Here is a 25,967-nt window from a genome sequence, read left to right on the forward strand (position 1 = left end):
GTCCTTCCCCTGCTAAAGGTTGTTATTTAGCAAAGCTATTGCAATTTTGCAAAACAATAAAAAAGGCATGGGGGGGGGAGATTCCAGATTATTAGTAGTTTCAGATGGGATTCAATCATATGCCACCAAATTCATGTTGTGCATTTAAAGTGTATTTGGAGTTCTTGCATGACAAGCCCAATCTTCCAGCCTTGCTCCCAAACTGGACTATTTGCAACAAGGAAAGTGATGGGGAAAATGCCCTGCGTAGTGTGGGGTCACTTGCTTGATGCAACATTGTATAGCTTCCCCACATATAAATTGGCCCTCAAAAGCACAGCAGTAGACCTGACAGGAAGAAAAAAAACACACCTTAAAGAGGTGCCAAGTTCATATAATTTCTCTTCTCAGTTGGACCTCATCCTTCTCTCGGCGAAAAGAACAAAAGTGGCTTGGTCTTAATGCTAGAGGTTCAGTATGGGCCCTAGTCCCCATTCTTCAAATATTTTCTACAGCTAATGTTCTCTGAAATTTCCCAGGATTCTCTTTGTTCTATAATGAGGTGACCTCCATGATTTCCCACAGAAGCAGCAGCTGGCAAGGGAATCGGAAAGCTTGACAAACCTTTCCTGCCAACCTTAACTCCCACATAGCCTCTTTCTCCTTTAAATTATACTTTCCTCATTACTGTGCTTCTAATTATTTTGCTAATTTAAGACACCACTTCTCCCCCCCCCTCCTGTAATGCAGCGAGCATGAAATATATATGACATTTCAACGGAGAGTATAAAATTGGTTATTCCCTACTGAGATTCAGAAGAGCGGGGGGGGGGGGGGAAGTGGGGAAGTATATTTTCCATAAAACACGCCAGGCGACCCAGGTTGATATAAATGGCATAGGCAGAAAAGACCCATGTTACAAACAAGCTAAGAAACAAATAGGTATCCTGCCATTTCTGAATCATTTTTCGGTGTGGCTCAGTTGCTAAAAAAGTGTCCTTCTAATTCTTGGGTGTGAGAATTTCCACACATATGTAAAAACACCAGCAGTGGGCTTTCGTGAGCACAGCCCACCACAGAAACAAACATTTGTGCTATCATGCCATTCTACCTTTTCAGGTATTTGGGTCCATCAATTCTTTGTTTCTTTGACTCTACACTGGCCCCAAACCTTACTGATGTGCTGACAATACTTTTCCAATTACAAATATAAGAAATTACTTGTAGGTGCTTTTGTTTCCCTTTAACACTCATAATGGATGAATATTTCTGTTTTCAGTAGTCATTTCCCTCCCCAGTGGTTCCAAGTCTTGTTTCTGGATGATGCTGCAATTTTTTGTCACCATCACATGTATTTAAAGCTTGGAGTCAATGGCTGAATGTTCTCTGCTCACTCCAAACATGTTGGTTTTGTTGGAGTTCATAGCTGTCCGGACAGGAAATGAGTTAGTTGAGTTTGATCATGCAAGTGTACTGACACCTCCAGAATGTGTAATAGTTCTACAAAGCCACAAGAATAGAAGAACTGACCAGCTGTATCTAACCCAAAGTCCACCTATTGCAGTATCCCACTCCCAGCTGCGGAATTTCATGAAGCCACTGCCTAGCTATTAGCCAGGATTTCACCCACTTGGAGAAGGAGAGAGAAGCTCTGGATTCAGAACATCTTCTCTTGTGAAAAAGATTTAGCCAAGGATTTCATCCTGATAAGTTTTAGACAGTGGTGTCATTCACACATCATGGTAAACCATAGTTAATAGTTTCCTGTGCGCATGCTGATCTTAGCCAGTTTGCCCCTCCCAACTTTCAGGGCCAGGAAACAAAGCACATTCACTGGCTTAGCATTACATCTGAACCAGGGACCATGGTGTGTTTCACTCCCAATAAATCATGCTCTGTACCCAAGCCTTGTTCTTGGCTTACTGATCATGGTTTGTTGCAGCAAACCAAGCCATCCTCCCTGGTTCAGATATAGCACTAAACAAGGGATTATGGTTTGTTTTCTTCATACACTAGTGGGGAGGAGAAACAGCCCCCTTTGTGCATTCACAGCAAACCATTACCTATGGTTTACTGTGACATGCAAACTGGAACAATGAGGCTCTTGGGTTCAATGGACCCACTTTCTAGCTCAGTTTATCATTCCGATCCAAGAGGAACTGGAGATGGCTGGAACCATGTGTGTCACTTTGGATCTTATATACAGTGGTACCTCAGGTTAGGTACTTAATTCGTTCTGGAGGTCTGTTCTTAACCTGAAACTGTTCTTAACCTGAAGCACCACTTTAGCTAATGGGGCCTCCTGCTGCTGCCACGCCGCCGCAGCGTGATTTCTGTTCTCATCCTGAAGCAAAGTTCTTAACCCGAGGTACTATTTCTGGGTTAGCGAAGTCTGTAACCTGAAGCATCTGTAACCTCAAGCGTATTTAACCAGAGGTACCACTGTAAAGGGAACTGATGCAGAACTCAACAAAGCCAAAGAATGAACCACATGTACCTCCAAGCATTAACTGCCCTACCGCATTCTTCTGGAGGGCAAACCCCTCAGATTGAATGAGGCTTTAAGCTACTCTGAGAGCTTCTCTTCCCTCAAAGTGATGTTGGCATATTCCATTGTTCCCATTGCAGGGATGACCTCCTTTTGAACTGCTGTGGCATGGAGCAGATTTGCAGAAGCCCTCATCCCATTGCTTCACAATGCAGAGCTTCAAAAATCAGGATGCGAGGTTACCAGAAAGAGCTTTGTCCAGAGTGAAAGCCTGGTTCTTCTTCCCTTGCCCTGGAAGGGGTGTGTGTGCGCATGCATGCGCATGCACACGTACACACACATTTATATTTTTTTAAAGTCCTTCAAGAAATAAATACAAACGTAGAAACAATTTCTCCTAGCTGCAAGATGAATGGCCATTGTACAAAGCAACTGGACTTGGGGCTCCACATTCCCTTCCTTTCAGTCTTTCTGTCTTTCTTTCATGGCTTTCGGGACGTGGGAAGCTGGTAGCTATGAACACAAGTAGGATGTTATTCTTCATTGCTGCATCAGTTTGCTGCTGAGCAAGTGTAGAGATGAGAACAGTTGCTACCTGCAAAACAAACAGGGGAGGGAGGATTTTTAAAGAAATGTGCATAGGTACTCAGCGTGTCTTAGGACATAGTCAACCAGATCATTGTCAATGAACACCTTGCATCAACCCAGTAGAATCTCTGCTTACGATAAGGTTACCAGATTTTCCCCCCAATGAATCCAGGGACACTTCAATCAATCAATCAATCAATCAATTAAATAAATACTACACGTTCAGGACGTTGATGCTGCAGACCTCAACCACCAAATTTCCCCTTTCTCCGAGGCTTCTATCTCTTTTTTCCATGAGCCTGGGCAGCCCCTGAGTTGTTGGTTCTTCGGTGGTGGTGGTGGTAGGGAAGCGATGCGTGGTGCGTTGTGCATGGAAGGCGGAGAAGGAGGGCCAAGAGTGGCGGTGGTGAGGCTTGGGCACTGCGGTGCCTCCCTTCTCATCAGAGCAGCCCCAATCCCATTCCTACTTGCATGCAAGCAGGAGGGGGCGGGGATCCCTCAGCTGGGAAGGGAGGCTTCCTGTTGCCTAACTGAGAGATCCCTGTCTCCGGCTGCTTGCACGCAAGCTCTGATAGGCTGTGTGAAGCCTCCCTTCACAGCTGAGAGATCCCTGCCCCACTCCTGCTTGCACGCAAGTAGTTGGTAGGCTGCGCTGATAGGCAGCATGAAGCCTCCCTTCACAGCTTAGTTGCTGGGGTCAGGGAAGGTGGAGGCAGCCCAGAAGCTGCATCTTAGAGCCCCTGCACCACCATCATATGGGGACCTCCGAGCAGCTCCTGAAGCCAGCCAGAGACAACTGCTCTGGGCTGCTGAGAGTGCCACTGCTGCATTTCCCAGGGACATTAGATGAAATCCGGGGACATTCCGGGGATGGAATTTGCTCGGGGACTTATTTGTAACTCTAGCCTACGAGGTTTCACATTGTTGCAACAGCTGACTCACCCACCTCCCAAACTGGATTGCGTGCATCTTTTATACTTATTCTTATGAAACTTATTTTGATCCGTTTTCAAAAACAATGTCTCACACAGGGGGGAGAGCTATCATTTAGGAAAGGCAAGCTCGAAGTGACCTTGGAACTAATTTCATGGCTGTAATACTATTATTTTTAATTACATTTTCACTCCATCCTTCCTTCGAGGGCTTCAGGGCTTCAGAAAAAATGGTCTTCCTCCAGTATTTACTTATGCTCACAACAACCCTGTGAAGCAGGTTCAGCTGAGAGAAAGTGACAGGTATAATAAGGTCACTACAGTTCCCACCATTCTTTGAGGGGAAGCCATGACTGTTAAAGTGATATAAGAAATGCTTTCAACGTATGGGATGGATGTGACTGAAGTGTTATAATTTGCTCTGCTTCTTTCTTCCAGCTTTATGGAGTTAGCCAGGAAACCAAACATCTTGTTTCTGAAACTAATACATATATTGTGGAGGACGTTTATCACAGCACTGAAGGGAAATGGATTATTCAGATGGATTTGGGCTTTTCAAGATGGCAGTGGTGTAACAATCCCAAGGGAATATTTCCTCATTCATCACACTTCTTTGCACTTCCTTCCCAACCATTTGGAATGGATCCAAAGTTACAGGCAAGTTGCCCAGCTGAGCAGGGATTTCAACCCAGACCTCCTGGAATGACTATCCTCACTCCAACACACTGGCTCTGATGCAAGACCCACAGAAACGAGTAGGAACTCGTTTTATTAATTTCAATAGTGTTTGCCCTTGAGGAGGTTTGGATGCCTCCCTCTGCCTGTCACAATCCAGCGCAGGGCCAAGCTTACTCAAGCCAATTTATTTTAGGGGAGTTAAGCTTGCTTAAGTCTGTGTTAAATGGTGCCCATCGGGTTGAAAAATTTAGCTAGGTGGGGGGGGGGGAACAACACCTGTGCTTGAACCTTTCATTTTTTGCCCAGATCCGAATAAGTTCTATTATAAAGAGGATTGTAAGCAGCTATCTTTTACTTTCATGGTTAAAGATAGTTATTTATGCCACCCAGTCTCCTAGAAAAGCGGGAGAGGGGAGGGGAGAGAGAAAATTAACTGGCGACTTGGAGGCAGCTCTAAGACATATGCTTGCTGCAGGCAGAAACAAGCTTTTTACATCAGTGATGTAGAATGGAGACAGAGCAGCTGCATAAAACAGCAAGAAAGGAGGGAGAAAAGCAAACCCCCCCCCAGTCCTTGTTATTGTGGGGGCTTATTATATAACCCCCCAAAAAGCAACCACAGTCATCTTTTTTATTCTTCTGGAGGGCATTTTTGAGGGTTGCAACAGCACAAATGAGTATTTTCAATCCTACAGCTGAAGAACATCTTGCAAATTGACCATTTAGCCTCGGGGTTTCCAAAGTGTGAGGAAGATCTCCCTAGAGAGATGCAGACAGTTGCAAGGCTAAATCAAGCTTTTCCATGAGACACTGCAATCTGTGTATGTGTGGTTGGCCCAGCAGGCAGCAGAGAATTTGGGGGGGGGGGGGAGAGAGAAAAAACAACAACAACAGCAGCATTTCTATACACACACAAAGTGAAAAACTTGACTTTGTACAAACCAAGATGTCTGTGGTGGACTGACTTTGCCTGTTCTTGTTGCAGTTTCCTGATATCTGTCTGTCTGTCTGTCTGTCTATCTGTCTAAAATGAAGTGCAGGATGAGCTCTGAAGTAGGTATAAATATTTTGTAGATGGCAGGTAGGTTCCTGGCTTACAAAGAACAAACTGATCTTCACTTTAGTACTGGAGAAGGGGGAGCATACACCACCCAAAGAGAGATGGGGAAGGAATCAATCTTCTTCTTCTTCTTCTTTTTAAAGTAAGACAAGTGAGAGCTGGACCATAAAGAAGGCTGATCGCTGAAGAATTGATGCTTTTGAATTTTGGTGCTGGAGGAGACTCTTGAGAGTCCCATGGACTGCAAGAAGATCAAACCTATCCATTCTGAAGGAAATCAGCCCTGAGTGCTCACTGGAAGGACAGATCGTGAAGCTGGGGCTCCAATCCTTTGGCCACCTCATGAGAAGAGAAGACTCCCTGGAAAAGACCCTGATGTTGGGGAAGATGGAGGGCACAAGGTGAAGGGGACGACAGAGGACGAGATGGTTGGACAGTGTTCTCGAAGCTACGAACATGAGTCTGACCAAACTGTGGGAAGCAATGGAAGACAGAAGTGCCTGGTGTGCTCTGGTCCATGGGGTCACGAAGAGTCGGATATGACTAAACGACAACAACAAAGTATTTCTGAAATAGGGTATATTTGCCATGGGGAACGGGTAGCCTTTTTCTCCTTGTGTGTGTGTTTTTTTAGAGGGCTATAGGATGACTTATGCAGGGAGAAGCACTCATCTTTTCGTAGCAGTAATTAATAATGAATTTTCAAAAACTTGAAACAACATCCAGAACTGTTCAGTATATGGGAAGGAGGTGAGGAGAAAGGCAACAGAAGGGAGAAACTTTTATTATTATTATTTTAAAGATCTTTCATGGGTACTATCCCATATCCACAGAACCCTAAGGCCATTCATTTCCCCAGGCAGCTCTTGAAGTGTTCCTGCTGAATGAAGTGTGACAGATGTTGACCAGGCCGAGGGCCTTTGTGGTGGTGGTGGTGCTTCATCTGTGGAAAGCTCTCCCCAGGGAAGCTCACAGGGGCCCACACTGCTATCTTTCCAGCTCCTGGCAAATGAATAATGATAAATATATATTTATTCAATACTTTGCTTTTCAAAGAAAAAAAAAACCCCTTAGATTTGAATTTGAAGTGATTTTATGTTGCATTACCTGCGGTGTTGCTGTTTTTCCCCTGGTCATATTTTATAATGTTATTTTAACTGAATGTTCTGCAAGTACGCTTTGATTTGAAAGGCAGTCTAGAAAATGTATTAGTATCTACCATGTATTTTGAAAAATGGCTTGTCTGTTCGTTCCCTGTGTGCTTCAATGCCTATCAATATATTGTCACTGAGAATTAAAAGCACAATGGGTACAAAGTAGGGGCAGCGATCTTTGTCAAAGTTCAGATGTTGCCTCCATTTTGATTCAAGATGGAAGTCTGGAACATCACTTTGGTGTGACTTTGCCCCCTCCGTGGGCATAGGTTTGGCTGCCTCTTGATATCGTTGCCAAACGCAGCATCAGGTTTCCTGAGGTGGGGGTGGCAGCTTTCACCATCATTTCTACATCAGACGCCATTTTGAATCTGTAGTGGCACCTGTCCTGTGGAATGCCCTCCCATCAGATGTCAAGGAAATAGAGTGGTACCTCAGGTTACAGACGCTTCAGGTTACAGACTCCGCTAACCCAGAAATAGTACCTCGGGTTAAGAACTTTCCTTCAGCATAAGAACAGAAATCGCACAGCGGTGGTGCGGCGGCAGCGGGAGGCCCCATTAGCTAAAGTGGTACCTCAGGTTAAGAACAGTTTCAGGTTAAGAACAGACCTCCAGAACGAATTAAGTTCTTAACCCAAGGTACCACTGTAAACAACTATCTCGCTTTTAGAAGACATCTGAAGGCAGCCCTGTTTAGGGAAGTTTTTAATGTTTGATGTTCTGTTGTGCTTTTAATTCTGTTGAGTGGCCAGGGAAACCCAGCCAGATGGGTGGGGTATAAATAAATTGTTGTTGTTGTTATTGGTGTGATGGGTCAAAACTCACAAATTACACATTTAAAAATTAAAATACTTCTTGGTTTCTAAAAATTCTGGCACAACAGGAGAGAGATATATATAGACTGTTCACACATTAGTGGCATAAAATGCAGGGAGATGTCTTCCCTCTGATGTCATAAACCACATGTTTACATTGCTGTACACACCAGAGAGGAGCCGGGGTGTCTTCATCCGATGCACATTACCTGATTCATTTCTCTGCACCTGCAACCTGCCCTGAACTCCTTTTCAATGAAACCACCATCCGTGCATGTGCTGCCATCTGCACGTGTTTGACAGACACCTGAAATGCACACACCTTAACAGTGGCTGGTGTTTTCAAATCAGACAGAAGCTGAGAGCAAACGCATCAAACAGCGGCAATTCTCAAGAAGCTACAGGACAGATATGGATTGTGGCAAGCATCACGCGTACTCGGCTTCACACACCAGCGGTGGGAGCACAGTGGAGCCGAAGTAAATGGTAATGTGTGCATAAAGATAGAGAGAAAGAGATATAAAGATAGCTAGACCTGTATCTATTTCTCTATCTGCATATAGACAGAGGTAGACAGAGATAGACAAAGATACATAAGATTAATACATTCACACTAGGTGTTCTGGAGGGAGAAAAGGTAAACATGTGGCTGCTGTTTTCTGTGGCAAACCCACTGCAGACCCCAGCAATGAAGTTAAAAGGAGCAGGTGACTTTAATGTAATCTGCCTGGGAGCCATTCCAGTCAGAGTAGACAAGATTGGGCTGGATGGACAAGCAGCCTGACTTCTTATGTTCCACACTCAGCATTTAGTTTGGCTCCCAATTCAGGTCATATTTTTTTCCACGCTGCTTTCCCTCTTTAATCTACAAGCCAAGCCCAAGATGGACAACAACCCATTTTTATATGCACAGAGAATTAGGGCACCATCTTTCAGAAACTCTGACATAAATCCTGTTGGAATTAACTGGAACAGAAGCCTCAGTCCCTGAAAAGCCGTGTTTCGGAGTCGTCAGCAGATACTAATTCCCCTCACTTTGTTACGCTGCTCCAAAGGCTTTACAATATGTCCTTTCTGTGAAGCCAGGATCAGATTTGTAGTCCCTGACCTCTGCCAGGCTATGATGGCGCTGCCCGAGGGTAACAAACTTGGTCGTGTCCGGGCCAAGAGGGCTTTATCGTTTCAGTTCGCAAAGATAGTTAAACTAGGATTTTCTCAACAAATCGTCTCTTCTTTTTTTGAAAAAAAAAAAAACCTAAAAACCACAAAGAAGCTAATATTTTGGAGAACAAAGAAGTATTTATGCTGCAGTGCTGCATATAGGTTGTTTCAGATTCTTGCCTTTGGGCAAGTTTAACTATTAAAGGAAATCAAGCCTTCCCTACCTTTGCCTTCCAAGTCCATTCCACCGGCTGAACCTAATGCTGTGATGTAGAATTCATTTCAAGGAGGTCCCTTGCGGCATGAACTGTGGTTACGTGACATACATAGCTAAAGGAAAACCTTTGCAAGACTAAATTAACCATTGCCTATGCCCTGGAGACTGCCCTGACTCTTATTTACACAGCCAAACACTTTATAAGAATCTGTACCAGAGGTTGTTCCTATCATGGGCTGAGTCAGGGCCACTCCAGACTGGGCAATTTGGGTTTTTTCCCCCTGCGGTGTATTTTGCAATATGTCATTGTCCCCAAAATGGTATATTAATGTTGCATTTGTACTGGATCATTCTGCTTTATTAACTGTTCTGCAGTGCTTCTCCAACATTACCACTTGGAAGGGCACTCTTGTGCTATAGAACAACAATGACGAGATGAAAAACAAACAAAAACCCAGCAACATTTTCAGTTTTAAAAAAATTACAGGGTTTCTGCAGAAGCTAGAGGGCATGGAAGTAGGATCCTGTAGAATTGCCCAAATATCATCATGAGCACAAATCATTATGGCATCTGCAAAGGCCCTGAGTTCCAGTAAGTTAGGACACAATAATGCCATACATGTAAAGCACCATGAATACCACTTTAAACTGCCACAACTTTCTCTAAAGAGTGGTAGATTTTGTTAGGAGACCTCTGTTTCCTTCCCAGGTCAAAAATTCCCAGAGTGGTTTAACAGCCAATTCCTCTTCACAGGGAACTCTGGGAACTGGAGTTTTGTGAGGGGAATACAGGGGTCTCCTAAAAACTCTCAGCACCCTTAACAAACTACAGCTCCCAGAATTATTTGAGGGAAGCCATGGCTGTATCATAGTGCTTTAAATTTATGGTGTGAATGTGGCTGTCAAAGATAGTTAGGATGACTGAAATATCTTAATGTTTTCAGGTTCTGCATCCTACATGTAAGTTATTCAGAAGAGCTATTCACAAGCCCACAATGAAGTACAGACACACGCAAACATGGGCATAGCCAGGATTTTTGTTGGGAGGGAGGGGGCAGAACTTTAGTTAGCTATGTATTTTTATTGATTTAGGGTGGGGCAGCTGTACTTCCCTGTGTTAGAATTCCTGCTCCATGATTGCAGACATGGGATTTTTGTATTTCACAGGACGGTATATGTTTTGACTCCACAGAGTGGGTAGTGACGGAAACAGGATGTTTGTGTTACTGTGTTCCATGAAGTGGGACTATTGCCCTTTGTTCTTTTTCTCTTTGCTGTCTGATGCTAGAGAGAGAGGGAGCCATGTTGCAGTGCTCCGTGTGTGTTTATATGTAAATAAAGTAGATTAGCCAACATGCTGAGTTGCTGAGGTCTGTCATGCAATGCTGCGAAGACTCTGTGGATCCCTAAGTGTGCCGGTGTTGGTTGGCATCGGTCGCTGTGATGTTCGGGCAGAAGAAAGCTTTTGAAGCTCCCGAACAATCGACCAGGAGGGAGAGAACATGCCAGTTGGGCATGTGTCTCTGCCAGGGTCCTACTCAAGTGTAGGCTGAACTCCTGACACCCTGCCCCCGCTTTGGCTATGCCCATGCATGCAAATACTTACAGAATAAAGTGATTTCCTGATTACACCTCCACCCTTGGATCTGTGAATCCGCGTTTGCCTTCATTAACCAGTGTTGGTCTTTCTGTCCTTGTGTGCCAGACCAAGACCTATGGAGAGAATGTGCACCTTATTAGGATGTCATGGCTGAACCTGAAGGCAAATATTGGCAAATATGCATGGCAGCCATTCATGAAGCCTCTGGAATGTATACATCTGAACTGAAAGTATACTTCTGTCTGAACAGAAGAATCTCTGGAACATGTATACATCGATAGGAGCTGCAAGCCTTGGTGGAAGGGCATGTTGATACTGCTCTTTCTATTAATGAATTAAATGTATTTTCCACCCTTTGTCACAAGATCTCAGGGCGGTTCACAGAATAAAATATAAGATAAAAACACCAAGTAATTAATTAAATCAAAAAACAAAACAAAGCAATAACCTTCCCTTTTAAAAGAAGAAACAGGATTTCGCAAAAAAACAAAATCAATTAAATAACAATCACTCCTACTAATGTGGAAATCATTTGAGTTGAGTTAATTTTAATCTGTTTTAGTTTTTTAACTGTGTACTTAAATTAGGCTTGTAATTTAATTTTATTGCTTATCTTTCTGTAAACTGCTTTGAGGTGGGTTGTGGTTTTTTTTTTTTTTACAATCAAGCAGAATATGAAACAAAGAAACGAACAATTCCATGAGCACTGATCGCTTTTTAACCAAAACAACCTCCATATTTGCACAAGGGGGAGGGGGATCGGAGGGCTTGGCGGACCCCAGTGTTTGGGACCACCCCAAATGAAGACTAAGCATGCTCTGTAGCCACAGAATGCTGAGCCATAAGACATTTCATAAAATATCAGTAAAATGTTAATGTTCATTGCGGTAAGATAATAATAATAATATGCTAAATAAGATGCTAAAACATGCTGGAAACACTTGACAGTGGGTGCCTACCCAGTGGCAGACCTGGGTGTCTCAAATTTCAGGGGCACCCCTGTGTGTGAGGCTAAAATCCAGTCCTCCCCCCCACACTTCCATTGGCTGTCATAGTTATGGCACCATCTCCGGTACCCCAGAAGCTCTGTGCCCAATGCAACAGAACTGGATGTGCTCCCCATAATCTACCTTTGGCCTGCCTAATCTCTGATGAGAGGCACCTTCCAGAGTGGAAGTGGATGGCAGTGGGTGGGGGCAAGTCTGTTGCGCAAACATTCAGGCCATGCTAACCTTTGTGCAGTTGGCGGCTCTGGGCTCCAATCCATCCATCGTAACCAGATCCTTCAGCAGGCTAGTTTCTTGGTAACCTTCTTTCACTCCGTCCAGCTTGAAAGTGGCCTGAGGCTTCTCCAGGATCAGCCTGAGGCTGATGGCAAAGCCAGCCATGTCGATGGCAAAGGGCCGGTTAGGGTCGAACACGACCTTCCAGCCCACTACTTTGCCTGCCGGGCTCACCTTTGGGGACTCGTACCTGAGGCCTCCGGCAAAGGCGACTGGCCAGACGGACACCTTCTTTGTGTAGCGCATCTGCTTGTCAGAAAGAAAACAAAATTGTGATGGCCGTTCCTCTGAGAATTCCTCAAGCGTTCCACTTTGATTCCTCCGACTTCCCTTCTATGCACCCACCTTCTGAAAAGCCTGACAGGTTAATGAGCACAGCAATAGCGTTGGAGAAAACGGTAGCACAAACAGCACAATCCTAACCATGTCTACTCGGAAATAAATCCCATTGAATCCAATGGGGTTATGCACCCAAGTAACTGAAGCTAGGATTGCAGCCTACACTTCATGCTTACTCAGAAATATGCCCCATTGTGTTCAATGGGCGGCAGTGTGCAGAGGATTGCAACTGATGGTTGTGATTGATAATAGTTCTTGCACCTTTATTTTTAGATCTTATTATGATTTACTTGGAAATCATTTAAATTTGGCTGTGTACTTTCTGATGCATTTTATTTTTATGCCTTTTTATGTTTGGAATTCAGTGATGTATGGAAGTGAGAGCTGGACCATAAAGAAGGCTGATCACCGAAGAATTGATGCTTTTGAATTATGGTGCTGGAGGAGACTCTTGAGAGTCCTATGGACTGCAAGAAGATCAAACCTATCCATTCTTAAGGAAATCAGCTCTGAGTGCTCACTGGAAGGACAGATCTTGAAGCTGAGGCTCCAATACTTTGGCCACCTCATGAGAAGAGAAGACTCCCTGATGTTGGGAAAGATTGAGGGCACAAGGAGAAGGGGACAACAGAGGATGAGATGGTTGGACAGTGTTCTCGAAGCTACCAGCATGAGTTTGACTAAACTGCGGGAGGCAGTGGAAGACAGGAGTGCCTGGCGTGCTCTGGTCCATGGTGTCATGAAGAGTCGGACACGACTAAATGACTAAACAACAAATGTTTGGAATTAATAATAATAATAATAAATAATAATAAATTTTATTTATATCCCGCCCTCCCCAGCCGAAGTCGGGCTCAGGTCAGCTAACAACAATAAAATAGTATAATATTCTAAAAAACATTTCATTATAAAAATTAATTAAAATCAAATTGTTGGCAACCATTAAGCTAAGGTTCTGTGGAGATTGCCAAAGGAGGGAGTCAGGCTGTGCCCTGACCAAAGGCCTGGTGGAACAGCTCTGAATTATGTAAATCTTTTCATGTTGTAAGCTGCCTTGAACATGGTTTTAACTATGGAAAGGCAGCATACAAATAAAATGAGGAGGAGGACGAACGTAAGGTGGATGAGGTCAGTGGTCCATCTAGGCCAGCATCTTGCTCTCATAGTGGCCAACCAGGTGCCCATGAGAAGTCTGTACGTAGGACCTGAGCACAGGACCACTCTCCTCTGCTAAGGTTTCCAGCAACTGGTATTCAGGAGCATTACTACCTCTGACTGTCGAGCTAACCATCGTAGTGAGTAGCCACTGATAGCCTGATCATCCATTAGTTTGCCTAATCCTCTTTAAAAAAGGGTAGTTGGTAACTATTACTACCCCTTGTAGGAGCAAGTTCCATAGCTGAACTGTGTGAAGAATTATTTCCTTTCATCTTCCAACCTTAAACTTCAGTGGATAACCATGAGGTCTAGTGTTATGAGAGAGGGAAATTTTTTTTATTCTCCAACCGGTTTCTCCACAGCATACACAATCTTATACACTACACAACATCCAGTGGCATAGCGTGGGGGGTGCAGGGGGGGCTGTCTGCACCGGGCGCAACATCGGGGAGGGGCGCACTCGCACTCGCAGCTCTCTGCCCCTACCTGGCTCACTCAGGGTTAGGGGGCGCAAATTACTTGCCTTGCCCTGGGTGCTGACAACCCACGCTACGCCACTGACAACATCACAGATTTGTAGAGTCCAGGAATATTTTGCCCAACATGGGACTTGAACCCACAGCCCTGAGATTAAGAGTCTCATGCTCTACTGACTGAGCTACCCTTCAGGGTACTTCTATCCTGTTGCCTGTTCTCTAAATTAAAAAGCCCCATGTATATTAACCTTTCCACACAGAGGAGTTTCTCCATCCCCTCGATCATTCTGGTTGCCGTTTCCTGAACCTTTTCCAACTTTACAATATCCTTTTGGAGGTGAGATGACCAGAACCGCTGTACACAGTATTCCAAATTTGGCTGCGTGGTAGATATGTTTCATGATATTCTATTGGCAGTTTTATTTTCAATTCCCTTCCTAATGGTCCCTAGCATGGAACTTGCCTTTGCACAGCTGCTGCAAACTGGGAGTAGAAACCGAAGGTCTGTCACTGCAAGCTAGGATGCCATGAGCATGCACATGAAATTCAGATTTTGTACTTCACTTTAAGGTTGTTTACAATGATTTACATTTGCCATTTTGCCACTCATTCTCTCAGTTTGGAGAGGTCCGTCTATTTTATTGTAGAAAATCCTTTTCTTGTTTTAATGACCCTGAACAGTTTAGTGTCAGCAGCAAACTGAATTACCTTACTGCTCACCTTGATCAATTATGAACATGTTAAAAAGCACAAGGTCCATTACTGATCTTTGGGGGCAGGCCTCCACTTTCTACATCCATCCATTGGGAGACTTTACCATTTATTTCTGTTCTCTGCTTACCAATCCACAAGAGGACCTCACTTCTTATTTCATGACTGCTAAGCATAATCAGGTGTCCTTGGTGAGGTACTTTGTCAAGAGTTAGCTAACTGTTGTTTACAATGACTGGCTGAAGCTCTTGAGGATTTCATACAGGCCTATCTTTTATTTTAGACATGCAGGGGATCCAATCTGGGACCTTTGGGATTAAAAACAAGTGCTCTACCACTGAGCTCCAGCACCTCTCATTTGTCATATGGCTGGCATCTCTTCCTATCCACCCAAATAATGCTCTCCACTAAAGCGAGGCAATGCACTCAACCAATGTGCCTAAATAATGGACCCAAAGATGAAACCATCCTAAACTCGAGTCTCATACCTCTTCAAAGAGCTCTAGGCTGTAGGTGTTGTCATCATCAGCAAAGTAGACCACACCCTCTGGTGGTGGTGTGGTGCCGAAATTCTCCCTCAGCCAATGCAGTCCAAGATTCCTCTGCAACGTGCCCCTTGGTTTGTGAGATGGGAGCCAGGAAGGGTTCTTCAGACTCTTAGGAGTCTCAACGTTCAGGTGCGTAAAATTGATCCCTGTCTTCTCCAGTAGATTGGATACTAGGTTGGTCCTTCTGGGAGCGTCTTCCACCACCACCCAGTGGAGGTTCTGCACGTGGAGGAAAGTATTGGCCAGACGGGTCAGCTCAGCCTTCTGCACTGGCCGGCTGTAGGTAGGGGTGATCACAAAGATGGCAGGCAGAGCCTCTGACCATGGGGGAGGCCTGGAGTACACATAGCTCCGGATTATTTTTGGAGCTGCCCCAACAGCCGGCTGCCGAGCACATGATGAGAGTCCATCCTCCCTTGTGAGCGATGTGCTATTATTGAAGAGAGATTTGGCCGTCACGTTTTCATCTGTTTCCTCTAAGGCAAGTCGAATAGAGAGAATAAATCATAAAACACCCACTGCAGTGCCACTGAGACCTTCACCACATTCACATTTGTATTTTAATTATCCCCGAGCACTGTAATTGCAATGGGGTAAAAAGAATTTCTTTGTAAGGCTACGATGTTGCACTTACTTCTCAGAATGCTGAGGTAGCGGGTAGTTGGGTACTGATGCCACAATGTAAGAAGAAGCCCCCATGGCAAAGCAATCAGAAGTGTAGTGAGAAGGTTACGTCTCCTCAGCATGCTGCAGAGATGTCCCACTGCCCGGGCATCTCCCTACATTTCAGAACAAAGTAGCGGGGGGAGTTATGAAAGTGTATGGATAAATATAATGACACTTGGAATGCACTTGTAAAATTATAATTCTTTGTTAATAATTATATACTGATCGGAATAACAACATTACTTATATACCTAAATACCGTATTGTTTTACAGTCCCCCCCCATTTATTATTTCATCTGCATTTTCAAAAACAGGAACAGGGAGCATACGTAGCCCCTTCCCTCTCCCTGTTCCACTTACTACTTCGTACCAAATACAACATGTATACATATACCATATGACTTCCCTTCCACCCTTATCCTGGTTCCTTTGCTTTTCTACTACTCTGCGTAATCCACATCTTTTTAATCATCCAGTTTGTTATCTATTAAAAACTCTATTTCATCTCTGCTAGATTTACTAAAGTTCTGCTAAGCTATGTATTTGTTTATACTGGTTCTTAAAATATTCAATAAACATTATCAATTCCTCCTTTTTTTACTTATATTCATTTCCTCTTATCCTGTACGTCAGACCAGCCAGTTTCGCATACTGAAGCATTTTACACAGGTTGCCTTCCTTAGTGGGTACTATACTTGTTCTCCACCTTTGTGCCGACAAGGTTCTAGCTGCGGCAGTGGTGTATAGTAATAAACTCTTTTGTTTTTGGGGGACCTCCACTGTTACCATCCCCAAGAGGAAAATCACAGGTGGGGAAAGTTTTCTTAATTATCTTTTAAAAATTCATTATATATAGTTTCTCAATATTCCTTAATTACTTTACAGGACCATCACATGTGGAAAAAAATCCCTCATTTTCATTACACTTCCAACATTTACCTTTTTCTTTTTTAGACATTTTCACCAATCTTATGGGGGTTATATACCATCTGTGGGTCATTTTCATCATATTTTCTTTTATTGCAAAACATGTCGTGAAATTCATTTTCCACAACTTTCCCCATAATTCATAATCAATATTGTGACCCACATCTTGTGCCCACTTAATCATTTCACAAATTCATTGTTAGTTGTATTGTACAGCTGTATTGTATTACGGTTTAAAGCACCTTTTTGTTTTCCTTTTTTCCTTTCTTTTACTTTATTTGTCCACTGAAAATTTTCTCATATGCTTGTGTGTGTGTGTGTATGAGAGAGATTTCTATCCCTGACAATGTGCTCTGTTTGCTCCGAGTTCTGCTATATCCCCACATACCTGGTTTTCTATTCTACTTAGCGAAGGCATATTCCTGAGATCATTCTTTCTAGGTTTTTCAGTAGCGAATGACTTTTTACTCTTTACACCTAAGGTTTGAAATGTTTAATGACTGTATTGATGCCTGCATATGTGTAACCTGCATATGTGTAAGGCCCAGGGGCTGGATCTGGCCCAATCGCCTTCTAAATCCGGCCTGTGGACGGTCTGGGAATCAGCGTGTTTTTACATGAGTAGAATGTGTCCTTTTATTTAAAATGCATCTCTGGGTTATTTGTGGGGCATAGGAATTTGTTCACCCCCCCAATTTGTTCCGGCCCCCCACAAGGTCTGAGGGACAGTGGACCGGCCCCCTGCTGAAAAATTTTGCTGACCCCTGTAATAAACCAATCTTTATTTACATTCTGGTGTACAAAAGTCTTTGAGCATAAGGGTGAAAGGTATACACCATTTTAAATGGAGGCATGTACTGACTACAGTTTCAGTCCAATTCTCCATAGAGTTTGCTTCTGCAAAGTGACTCTTATCCTTATCCTGCACATGATAATTTCTTCATTTACCCCTTGAAGTAGTAAGCTCTTATATATGTAGTCCAGACAAAGGTAAAAAGAAAAACCTGAATATTGTATATAATTTTTACTTGCAAGAGATTTCACATTTTGGTAAGGGTTTCTAACTGGGTTCCATCCATTGGCCAAAGAAGCAACAGTTGCAATGAATTTGTTTTCTTGCCAGAAAGAACAATCTGCTCCAATTGTCAGTTACTCTAGGATTGCAGAACTGAAGGGGAACTTCACTGGATTTTTCATGGAGGATACACTCTATTGTTGAAGGAAAGTAAAGGCATTTCCTTCTCTTAAGCTTCTTGTTAATGCATGTGTTGCTGTAAACAACCAGAGGGCGCTGTTTGTGTAGCAATCTAGCCAGCATTTGTTGGTAGCTCTCTGTCTAAGTTAACTCCACTCCTAAAAGCTGAGTCATTTTTTTTACTGTTCTGTCTTCTATTTCTTCCCTTCTATCTCCATGCATCCTGTAAATAGTTCCTGCATGAATAAAACCTTTGAATTCCAGATCCTGATTATTCTAATCTAATCCACCCAAGCTGCAAGGTCTGTTAACACCTCTTGCCTTTCAGAAAGCCTGGCACCATCCACTGGCTGAGAAGGTGCAGCTGTTCCAGTGCTTCTCCGCCCCCTTCCTTCACTCTGTATTCCTTTTTTATAATGTCTGTTAGACTGTAAGCCCAAGAGTAGGCAGAGTCTTATTTTGTAAGCTTTGTACAATACATAGAAAAAAAGAGGCAATTTATAATAGTGCTAAATAATGGTGATGAGAATGATGTTGCTAGGTATAAGAACTTGCAGGCGACAACATAGTTTTTTTATTTTTGTGAAATCCTAGCACTTACAGATGCTTTCTGCGAAACCCCGGCTGGATTTTCTGCTATTATCTGCAAGAAACCTGAGACAGGCACTCACACAGAACTGTCAACATTTACATTCAGCTCTCTGTGGCATTCACTCTAACAAGAAATACTTGGGAATTATTTCAGTAGTTAGTCCCACGCTCTAACAGCTGCCTTAATACATTTTGCCCCAGCATGCTCTGAGACCGGAAGTGAGCTTGTCGTAGACATTAGGGATGTGCATGAGATTCAGACAAACCCTGAATCCTGAGCTGAAGCTGCTTTGGGAAAGATTCTTGTCTGAAACAGAATGGGGTCTTTCCAAAGTGCCCTGAAGTGAAGCTGGGGCAACCAAAGTGATTTGGAATGCTTTGGATATTCAGGCAAAAGGCTAAAGTGAAATCTTTCCTCCCAACTTCGCCATATGCGGAAAACTCTACAGAGGTGAGGGAGAGGGTGGGATGGGAGCCATTGCTTTTGGAGCCATTCTCTTGGCTCTCAGATTTGAAGTGCCTGCTAGCTGTGCCTGCCACCCAGTTGCTAAGTGGGCCCCCAGACTACCAAGTCCAAACTCCAGTGGCAGCCCCCTGAAATGAGCCACCATTGGCAGCAGCAGCAGCTACATTTTACGTTTAAGATAATACTTCATTTTCTTGCTAATTATGCCACTTTAAATGTGCATTCTATACCTGACCTCCTTTAGTAATGTTTCGTTTTGAAAATATTTTGTCTTAATTTTGCTGTGTTAAATGTGTATTCTGTATTCAACCTTCTTCCGTAATGTTTTATTTTGAAATCTTTTAGATAGCATTCTATTTTCTTGTTAATTACGTTGTTTTCATACAATCATAGAATTCTGGAGTTGGAAGGGACCTTGAGGATCGTCTCTTCCAACGCCCAGCAATGCAGGCATACACAGCTGTCCCATATGGGGATCGAACCTGCAACCTTGGCGTTATCAGCGCCATGCTCCAACCAACCGGTCTAAGATCACCGAGTATATATATTTTATATTTGAACCTCTTCTGTAAGAAGTTCTGCTTTATTTTTTAATGTTCTATTTGACGTTTTAATGTAGGCTTGTAAACAACTTTGAGATTTCCCCCTATTTATAAATAGAAATGAAAAATAATGATAGAGGGAATAATCTTACCAGTGTTTTCCAATCACAGCAATGCATCACCTTGATCTGCTTTGTGCATTTGCTAGTTCTGCTACTGATGCTTGCTTACTTGGAAAATGCTGGGCATTTAACTCCTTCTGCCTTTGCCAATGCCACGCATCCACTCCCATTAAATCAACTCTGCACTTAAGTTTCTGTGGCTTTTAGTGCCAACTGAGCATCAAACAAGCCTGAAGCTGTTTTTCCTTTCCTTATTACTTATAGCCTATGCACCTGTCTTTCTGGTATTTTGTAAGTTACTTTCCTAAAGGCAACTCTACCATGCATGCCATTTTCATGCAAAATTGTTGCCTGCAAAATGTCAGGGATGGGGGAATGACTCCCTTTTAGTTCTCCTCAAGAAAATCAACTTTAAAAAGTACCCAGCACAAAAGCCCCTGTACCAATCCTTTTGAATTATGGCAGCTTTCTTGCTTTGGGACACCTGTCTGATATGTATTATTTTCACACACAATTATTTTCACACCTATTGCCCACAAAACAATAGGGGAATTAAGTTAACTCTTTTTAAAACCACCTCCAAACTGTAAATGCTGCCCTGGCAGGTAAAGCACTGCAGATGTATTTTGGCAGAATTCATCCTCTTAGAAATGCCTGAAAACTTCATCCATTTCTGCCAAAAACAAACAAACTGGTCAATATTTTAATCAGGCAAGAGACATGAAAATGAAACAAATATTGGTCTTAATTCATGAACTGAAATTCAAGCATGAACTAACGGAAAATGGGTGGGGAATCTTTTTTAGCTTGAAGGCCATATTCTCTTGTGGATTTTGCCAGAAAAATCATTGTTTCCTTAGCTACTGGGATGTGATAATGCATCCATACAAAGTACATCCTGACAGGGAGCAAATGTTGAAAACAATGGAGCTTGGGGAGAAGAACAGGTTTGACTCCACACTCCTAGACAGTCCTGTGAGTGTAAAAAGTGAACCATTGCCACTCTGTTGCAGCTGAACCAGGGAAAACATGTTTAATAAATCAGCACTCTTATGGTCTGATCCTTAGTTCTGAGTAAATATGCCAGGATTGCAGCTAATTGCCTCTCTCTCTCTGTGTGTGTGTACAAACACATAAATTATGGATCTCCAAAGAAGTTACTATGCTGGACCATCTTTTTCTTCAAACACTGAAAGCATAGGATTCCCATCTTCTTTCTTCTGTACTAATGCTATTGACACCTGAGCAAGAGGCAAAACTTCAGCAGGTGAAGCTTTTCCCTTAACTGAATTCCCACTCTAGAAAAAGGCTCAGATGTGGCAGCAGTTTTGCCTGTCATAAAGGTGCCAAAAGGCCCTGATGGAAAGAACCCAGCAAGTCTAACGAACTGTCAGCTCTACGTGCAAACAAGCAACGGACATCTTCCATAATCAGTCTCATAATTACATTCAGTTACCTAGTTCCGGGTAGAGGAACAAAAACAGTTTTGGCAGTGTGTCAAGTTTGTTTGTTCTTTTATGAAATACTTTCAAGTTAGCCAGCAAAAGCAGAACACTGGAAGCAGTAGCTGCAAGAGCAGACTGATAGGCAGGAACAGAGTAGCTACGTCATAATCCTGTCAGCCATTTCCAATCCCTCTCTAGGATCGCAGTTTTGCTGATCAAGGCTGACAGGAATCCAGGAACATCTCAGGGACCACAGGTATCCCACCCCTGAGTCAGAGCTGTGATTCTCCTGTCCCTGCCTGCAATATGTAACTGCTGACAGTTTTGAAATTTAGGAGAAAACCCTATTCATAATAACGGCACTCCTTCTCTTGCTAGGCGAGCACACCTCATCAGCCATGCTGCAAAATGACTCACCAGTTATCTGTCACAACAGAGGGCATGCCTTGACACCAATGGCTTTGAGGAAGAGAGTCTAGCTGGCAGGTTTGTTTAGCCCCCTGGCCTTCCTGGGATCTGCCAGGAGTTGGTGTCCTCTGAGATGCTCCTCAGGTGCAGAGTGTATACATTTGGCACTTCCTTGCAGGCCTTCTTCCACATTCCTGTCTGTCAGGGGGGGACGGTGCTTTCTCTGGAGGCCTAAGCAGACACAGACCTCATTAGTCACAAAGCAAAGTTTCTCACCTGCTTGGAAGAAATACGACCACCGTGGCCGTTCCTGATACGAAAAGCACAACTACAAGTATTTCATTTGAACAGCTGATTCACATACTTACCAGGCATCTTCGTGAGTCCCTGTGCTACAGCCATACGTTTACAAAGTCAATTACGTCATTGCTTTTAAAAAAACAAAAACTGTTGCTAAAGGGTTGGATTTTTTTTTTAAATAGCTCTATCTTGTTCTCTCTAGGCTGAGTACATACATAGGTGCTTCAAGCCTTTCCTCAGATGACAGGTTTAACTTGAGCTCTGAATCTTTTCTGATTTAGCAACATGCTCCTGGAACTGTGATGTTCCTAGTAATCTACATGAGGCCTTGCCAGTGCAGCATAAAACATATTATTCCTGCTTGAGCCTTGGGTAGAATGTTTCCACAAACCAGAATTGAACTGGCCTTTTGTGCTGGAGTGTCGCATAGCTGACTCACATTCAGTTTGTTCTTCACCACGAGTCCAATCTTCACTTTACATGTGCACAGCTAGTCTTCCTTCCAGTGTTTAATTAGTGTTCTTTCCAAAGTTTACAGTGACATTTGAGAAAGACCAAGCAGTTATCATCAGTCTAGTGCTCCAATTGATGTCAATAATTTTGCCATTTTACCCCATCGTATAAAAAGGGAATGTTCTGAATGGGAAGGAGAGCACTTTCGCCATGACGACACACCTTTGCCAGCATGCACTCACACCTCAAGAATATTAGGGTTGTCCTACTAGATCAGATCAAAGGCCTATCAAGTCCAGCATCCTGTTCTCACAGCAGACAACCAGATGCCTATGGAAACTCCACAAACAGGATAGGAGGACAAACACTCCCCCCACACTTGTTATGCCTAGCACCTTGTATTCAGAGGCACACTGCCTCTGACACTGAAGGCAGCACAAAGCCATCATGACTGGTATCCATTGTTAGGCTTATCCCCCATGAATCTGTCTAACCCCCTTTTCAAGCTCTGGAGGTTGGTGGGCATTATTACTCCTTCTTGTGGGAATGAATTCCATAGTTAAATGATGCACTGTGTGAATAAATACTTCTTTTGTCTGCTGTCAGTCTTTCAGCATTCAGCTTCATTGGGTTTTAGTGTTACAGAGAGGGAGAAAAACATCTCTCTCCATTCATAATGCTATACACCTTCAGGTCAGCTCTGCGTGCCCAGTGTGTGCTTGTGCTGTATCACCCCTAATATTCCACTTAAAAACCTGGGAATGGAAGAATGCCATGAAAAGTTTTGAGAGTTAATGGCGTTCTGCAAAAACTCAAGCAACTTTTGTTAGGAGTTTAGAAGAACTGTGAAGGGCAGTGACATATCATAAAAACAGATGAATGGAAAACAATTAATGCAAATTAGGCACTGGGAGATGTAGAGAATGACTAAAGAACTATATGCAACAGGGAAAGATCCACAGCTGGCAGGGGGAAATGCTATTGTGAGTGTGCATTTAAATATACCAGGGACAAAAGAAATCCGAACAATGATGTAACTTGTTCTCATTACTAGAAGCAGAGGGCAAAACAGTTAATAGTGAGCAGCAAAAGCAGTTGCGTTTAAAACAGATTCCCAGATTAATTATGGAAAGGAGTGGGATGATGCATTCATGACACATAATGATGATTAACTACTTCCTGTTCCAACTGTATCAAGGGACAAACACAAACAGATTTAAACGAGCCAGCCTGGATAGCTTGTTCCAAATCATATTTTGGATCTCTGAATACAATACATGCACAGAATAGAGCAGTTAACACAACATTTTCACCCGGTCCCTTTACTTTTTCTTGCAAAGACCCATATCACTGAGACACGTGCTCACATGGCAACATCCCTTTAATTAACATGGTGTCAGATTTGTAATGTCTGAATGCACTAGATACTTTCTAGAGGGCTTTGCTCAGGAGCAATGAAATAACAGCAACCAGCGGCTGCTTTTTTTGACGTTTCACATTCTAAATGCTGCTCTAAAAACTATGATTTCGAAAGTACACCTACAGGACTCAAAGGATGAACAAACCAGTGTCTGGAAACACATCATGCAAGTATACTGGTCAGGTGGTCACAGCTGGTTACATTTGGGTGGCCACTTATACAAAGAGTCAAAAAATGTGAACTACATCACCAAAAAGAGACAAAAATGGGGCAGATGTGCATGACATTTGCCTATACACTAGTATTAATAGTTTAAATGAAGCTTATAAATGTTGGAAGGGCCTCTGAAAGCTAGGATCAGAAATGAGCTCTCATCACTCCCTGTTCCCTTTCATCACCTTTCTTCTTTTCTGAGGTTTCCTCTTCTCAGCTCCCATATCTGTTAATACCTGCTTTGGAACTTCATTCCTAACCACCTATAACAACATTCACTGGCCGAATGATGGATGCCTTCAATATGCTGCCTAAGATCCTTGAGCCGATTTCCAATTATACACGTCTCGCTTTAATTTCAGTCATCCATCATCCGTTTTCCTTTTATATAGAGATATCTAAAGGAGAGCTTCATAATTAAAAGTTTGAGACGCAGCCTTTGAAACAGATGCTTCCCCTTTAACTTAAGTGTTCCTGTCGTCTACGCAACCAGCTCATAATTGTGGGTGGGGGTTATGAGTCAGAAGGATTGGCTAAATAAGCTTGGGGAACCTGTAGTCCTCCAGATGTGTTGGCCAACATCTCCCATCATCCCAGCCCAGTGGACAAGCTCTCTGGGGCTGATGGGAGTTGACTGGAGTCCACCATCATTTGGCAGACCACAGATTCCCATCCCTGTATCCAAGGAAAGCAAGTATTGGTTTCAAGTCAAAGAAGTAAAATGAATATAATTTTGTATGTGAAGAAGAAGAAGAAGAAGAGGAGGAGGAGGAGACGACTCTTGGAATTAGCAGCCATTCAAAGATTGTTGACAGTGTGAACAAGCATGCTTTCGATCTGTCATTCTACACATATCTGCCCATATCTTTACAAGCAAAATCTCTCCGTAGGAAGCAGATTTGCATATCCATCTACGTGGAGCCCCAAGAAAAAGCACAGAGCACAACCTTCCATTTCACATGCTACACTCGGCAGGTTCGTTTTGAACAGTTAAGTATGATACTCAAATTATGGAGCAATTAATTTTAACCAGCTGCAAAGGTAAAGGGTGTGACAGCCTGTATACATGCCAGACAAAGGATTATCTCTCCATAAAGAAATCTGGCCATGTGACACAATTGGCCACATATATTTGTTAGTTTGTCCCTCAAAGCCGGTTTCTATAAAAACTTTATTGGATAAGACATGATGTTATACACCGTATTTTTCGCCCTATAGGATGCACCGTCCCATAAGGCGCACCTAGTTTTTTTTTTGGGGGGGGGAAATAAAGGAAAAAAAATTTATTTCCCCCCCAGGCGCGGGGCTGGGGCGGGGGAAGCCCGAGCTTTCCCCGACCCCAGAACAGGCAACTCTCCGCAAGCCGTGGGAGCTCAGCGCGCCCAGCCTTCGGCATGCAGGCAACTCCCACGACTTGCAGAGATCTGCGCAAAGCCTGGAGAGCGAGAGGGGTCGGTGTGCACCGACCCCTCTCGCTCTCCAGGCTTCAGCGAAAGCCTGCATTCGCCCCATAGGACGCACACACATTTCCCCTTCATTTTTGGAGGGGAAAAAGTGTGTCCTATGGGGCGAAAAATACGGTAAATATGTGGTTCTTTTAATTGTCTTTTTTTCTTTTTTTGTCACCTTTAAACCTTTTTTTGACCTTTTTGAGGTGACGAATTCTTTTTCTTCTTTTTTGTGCTTAATTTTGTTATACTTACCTTTACTGTATGATTGTATTTTAAACTAATAAAGATTTATATTTTAAAAACAAAACAAAACAAGCAAACAAAAACAAAGCCAGTTTCTGTAATCGTTGGCTCCGGTGAGTAGGCCTTGGCAGCTGGGTTGCTGTCCAACTGCTAGCTATTTCCATTCTAGCTGCGTATATGAAATTGGCCCATACAGGAGGAGATGACTGGGATGGACGCTCTGATGGTGGCGATGAGAAGGAAAGGGGCTTTGAACCTCCAACTGCTGCTTATCTGGATTAGGCCCTTGCGCAGAAACATCCCCTTAACAGCAATGGAAGACATCCTAATGCAAA

General features: G+C 43.2%; 1 protein-coding gene across 2 annotated transcripts in view; it reads right to left on the reverse strand.

Annotated features, from left to right (window-relative positions):
* Nucleotides 1–352: 352 nt before the first annotated feature.
* The window catches only part of LOC309341144 (galactosylgalactosylxylosylprotein 3-beta-glucuronosyltransferase 1-like), a 56,631-nt gene continuing 31,016 nt past the window's right edge, over nt 353–25,967 (reverse strand). For both annotated transcript variants that reach the window (XM_081860656.1, XM_081860655.1), the window contains 6 exons: nt 21,562–21,783; nt 15,824–15,968; nt 15,130–15,665; nt 11,907–12,203; nt 10,681–10,787; nt 353–3,062 (listed from right to left, as the gene is read on the reverse strand). In XM_081860656.1, the coding sequence (XP_081716782.1) occupies nt 10,701–10,787; nt 11,907–12,203; nt 15,130–15,665; nt 15,824–15,935 (1,032 nt within the window). In that variant the 5' untranslated portion in view covers nt 15,936–15,968; nt 21,562–21,783 and the 3' untranslated portion in view covers nt 353–3,062; nt 10,681–10,700. The remainder of the gene's footprint in view (nt 3,063–10,680; nt 10,788–11,906; nt 12,204–15,129; nt 15,666–15,823; nt 15,969–21,561; nt 21,784–25,967) is intronic.

This window comes from Podarcis erhardii (genome assembly GCF_964252035.2).
Source record: "Podarcis erhardii genome assembly, chromosome: 4".
Lineage (NCBI taxonomy): Eukaryota > Metazoa > Chordata > Lepidosauria > Squamata > Lacertidae > Podarcis > Podarcis erhardii.